The 4564-nt window shown below is 37.9% G+C and overlaps 1 protein-coding gene across 1 annotated transcript in view; it reads right to left on the minus strand.

The window, feature by feature from the left end:
* Positions 1-1005: 1005 nt before the first annotated feature.
* The window catches only part of LOC107585448 (anaphase-promoting complex subunit 1), a 68394-nt gene continuing 64835 nt past the window's right edge, over positions 1006-4564 (minus strand). The window contains exons 45-46 of the mRNA XM_016272466.1: positions 3794-3998; positions 1006-1205 (exon numbers count right to left, since the gene is read on the minus strand). Coding sequence (XP_016127952.1) covers positions 1006-1205; positions 3794-3998 — 405 coding nt within the window. The remainder of the gene's footprint in view (positions 1206-3793; positions 3999-4564) is intronic.

The raw sequence follows: 4564 nt of genomic DNA on the forward strand, positions 1-4564 counted from the left end.
TCATATACTAATATTCATCTCATTTCAATGACTAATTTTTTTCTCTCTCAGTTTTCGTTAACAATAACAACAGTGAAGGTAACAGCACACCTCTTTTCAACAAGATGCATGATTTGAGGAATCATTCATGTCCTGGTGCAGTTATTGTGGCAAAGTTAATACTTATGTGTAGTGACTTAAACCCCTAAACCTAAATATGAGCAATAGTAAAGGGGCATTCACATGTACAATGATTTGCACCAAAGAAGTGACTGGAAGTCATTCTTTTTTATGCGAATTAATGATTTCTAAGCAGATGACAGAGTTAAATCTTACAAAAATGAGCAGTGACAATATGAAGACTATCAATGACGGATCCTGCAATTTAGTAGATGTTACATGTGTGAAAACTCCTTAATATTAATGTTCACTCTGGCAACAAAATCCCCCGCAAAACTAACAAAACCAGAGCAGAACAAGTTTCTTTTATTTAATAAAAGCCAGGCATACTTTATGAAAACCATTTCTTCAAGTCATATTTATTGACTGAATTATCATAGGTACAAATATTATTACAAACTATGTACATGTCAAAATATGGATGAAGAAATCTGTTTCTCCAGCACTTCAAAGACACTATCATGTGATAAAGAAGGCACACTTATTATGTAATCTCCGCAAACTAATGGTAGTTTGAAGGTGTTTACAAGCCAAGTTTTCTTTGGGAAGCGGTTTCAAACTCCTAAAATGAATTCCAAACAAGCTTTGTTTTGGCCTGATTTTGTTTGAAATTACGTCACACTAGTTCGCTTCAAGTATATCAGGGCCTTAAGTGTAGTCCATACGACTCTTGCACTATATTTCAAGACTTCTGAAGCCATGTAATAGCTTTGTGTGAGGAAGAGACTGAAATTTAAGTGGAATATTTTTTATGGTGCCTTTAGAGCTTCATTTTGGGTTTCACCGAACTAAGAAAGTCACACCGGTTTGGAATGGCATGAGGGTGCTTATTTTCCTTTAAATCATTCAACAAGAAGAACCCCGTTTTCTCAACAGACCAGTGGTTAGCTTCTGTTTGAGTGTGATCGTACCTTCCAGGTCAGACGCCACCATGTTCTTGAGGCTGGGGATGGAATGGTAGACCAGGAAGCAGGCTAACATGCTGACATCAGTGTCGTTGTTCATCGACTGCCTTCTCAAGTACGCTTGCAGCACGTGACTGTTATCTGTGAGTTAAGATGGACAGTTTTGTTTGCTTAATAGTTAAGGATTCAAGCTTAATGAAAAAAAATGTACGTATGCATCTGTATACATACGAATAGAAGTGAATAGAACGCAATGTCTAGTGTGGCTACACCTTTATACTCACCGACTGAATCTCACAAAGAAATGTCAGGGCCATATTTCATATTTCTGTTTTTTATAATAAACTACATATTTAAAGAATTATTTCGTTTGAATAATACATATAAATTAATACATTTATATTAAGGCATAATTATTTTAGAATTATAAAAATCCATTTATTATTAACAAAATTATATATTTTTTTAATAACTTGATTTTGTGCTGGAATCTGGTCTGGACATGCTTTTGACAGGTTTCATGAATCTAACAAAGAAATGTCTGGGCTATATTTCAGACAAAAATAAAATAAAATGTTTATTTTATAATAAATAATACATAATTACTTTGTATTTAAATAAAAATTAACTAACACATACATATTGATAAATAATTATTTTATAATTATAAGAATAAATACATTGATTATTATTATTATTATTAAAACATTATATTTTGTACAAAGAAAATGAAGCGTGGTTTTTATGACCATTAAGATGCAAATTGCAAACATTTTAGTTCTCAGTATTGTAATGTAGTAATATCATTGTTCAATTAAAATTAGAACAAAGCCAGTATAATATAATACTTCAATGATAATTATAAATATATTAATAATTAATAATAATTTATGCATTTAGTAGACACGTTTATCCAAAGCGACTTACAGTGCATTCAGGCTATACATTTTTTACCAGTATGTGTGTTCCCTGGGAATCGAACCCACGACCTTTTGCGCTGCTAACGCAATGCTCTACCACTGAGCCACAGGAAATTATTTAGAATGTGTTTTGCATTTACAGTAATGAGAACTGAAGACAACAATGTAAACATAAACTGATTGGTTCTACAGTTAGTAAGATTTCCCCCCGTTAGCCTTTAAGTTACCAACCCTGCAGAGAACAGACATGACTACAGCCTTTCGCACTTGCTGAAGGTGTTGACCAAAACAAGAAACACATGCAAGACCCAAATGCTGACTGGATGAGCTGACACAGAAGCTCTAAAATAGAAATCTGAGTAAGCATATGAGCCAATGATGCTAGATGCTGACGGCTGTGTCATGTATCTCACCACAGAGCCAGCGATCCAGGGCCCGGTCGGCTGAGCTCTTCATGACGGGCAGGAACTCAGAGCTGAGCAGCAGGCAATCTGTGCTACAAGACTAGAGAAAACAGTACAGAAAAAGGGCTATGGGCAAAAAAAGTAGGACAACTTCCACACCCATAATGCACTGGGCTCGATCAAACTATCCATGAGCGGAGATACAAAAGCACTGAAGTATGATCTTTAGTTTTCACAAAAGCCCTGATAAGATGAGTTTTATGCATGTTATGTCAACTTCTGCTGACAAATATCAAATATGGTTTAAATATGACATATGGTTAAAAAAAGCAAATGTACCCTTTAAAATAAGCAGCTTTACAGTATTAAACATGAAAAAGTAGCTCTTCAGTGTGTTCATCCTTTTACTGGCATCTAACTGATTTCCATGTCAAGGAAGGCACACTTATTATGTAATCTCCGCAAACTAATGGTAGTTTGAAGGTGTTTACAAGCCAAGTTTTCTTTGGGAAGCGGTTTCAAACTCCTAAAATGAATTCCAAACAAGCTTTGTTTTGGCCTGATTTTGTTTGAAATTACGTCACACTAGTTCGCTTCAAGTATATCAGGGCCTTAAGTGTAGTCCATACGACTCTTGCACTATATTTCAAGACTTCTGAAGCCATGTAATAGCTTTGTGTGAGGAAGAGACTGAAATTTAAGTGGAATATTTTTTATGGTGCCTTTAGAGCTTCATTTTGGGTTTCACCGAACTAAGAAAGTCACACCGGTTTGGAATGGCATGAGGGTGCTTATTTTCCTTTAAATCATTCAACAAGAAGAACCCCGTTTTCTCAACAGACCAGTGGTTAGCTTCTGTTTGAGTGTGATCGTACCTTCCAGGTCAGACGCCACCATGTTTTGCGCTGCTAACGCAATGCTCTACCACTGAGCCACAGGAAATTATTTAGAATGTGTTTTGCATTTACAGTAATGAGAACTGAAGACAACAATGTAAACATAAACTGATTGGTTCTACAGTTAGTAAGATTTCCCCCCGTTAGCCTTTAAGTTACCAACCCTGCAGAGAACAGACATGACTACAGCCTTTCGCACTTGCTGAAGGTGTTGACCAAAACTGTTTTGCATTTACAGTAATGAGAACTGAAGACAACAATGTAAACATAAACTGATTGGTTCTACAGTTAGTAAGATTTCCCCCCATTAGCCTTTAAGTTACCAACCCTGCAGAGAACAGACATGACTACAGCCTTTCGCACTTGCTGAAGGTGTTGACCAAAACAAGAAACACATGCAAGACCCAAATGCTGACTGGATGAGCTGACACAGAAGCTCTAAAATAGAAATCTGAGTAAGCATATGAGCCAATGATGCTAGATGCTGACGGCTGTGTCATGTATCTCACCACAGAGCCAGCGATCCAGGGCCCGGTCGGCTGAGCTCTTCATGACGGGCAGGAACTCAGAGCTGAGCAGCAGGCCGTGGCCCTGACGCCGTGTGTCTCTGAGCTGCTGCTGCAGGACTCGGCTCTCACACAACTCCAGCACCAGCTTCATCTGCCACAGACTGAACGTCTCACAGAGATCGCCCCGCTCCAGAGTCCGCACGGCCTACGGAGAAGTGTACAAGTGTGTTAAGGGTCTTACGGGGCATTTAACTTGTATAATCAGGGCTTAAAGGGATAGTTCACCCCAAAATGAAAATTTGATGTGTATCTGCTTACCCCCAGGGCATCCAAGATTTGACTTTGTTTCTTCAGTGGAACGCAAACTAAGCTTTTTAACTCAAACCGTTGCAGTCTGTCAGTCTTATAATGGAAGTGAATGAGAATCACGGCTTTGAGAGTAAAAAAAAAACATACACAAACAAAACCAAATTAAACCCTGCGGCTCGTGACGATACATTGACGTGTAAAGACACAAAACGATCGGTCTGTGCAAGAAACTGAACAGTATTTATATCGTCTTTTTACCTCTGATGCACTGCAATGTCTGAATTGTCTCACTCTTCTTCAGCTTGCGCCTGACTTTCGTCGTCTTCTTGCTTTACGGCGGATTGCAGACTTATAAGTGCATTACCGCCACCTATCTCTCAAATGGACCATTGACACTCCTAATTGAGATTGTAGATAAGAGTGTCAATGGTCCATTTGAGAGATAGGTGGCGGTAATGCACT

The sequence above is a fragment of the Sinocyclocheilus grahami genome, unplaced genomic scaffold, assembly GCF_001515645.1.
Source record: "Sinocyclocheilus grahami isolate Dianchi unplaced genomic scaffold, SAMN03320097.WGS_v1.1 scaffold70.1, whole genome shotgun sequence".
NCBI lineage: Eukaryota > Metazoa > Chordata > Actinopteri > Cypriniformes > Cyprinidae > Sinocyclocheilus > Sinocyclocheilus grahami.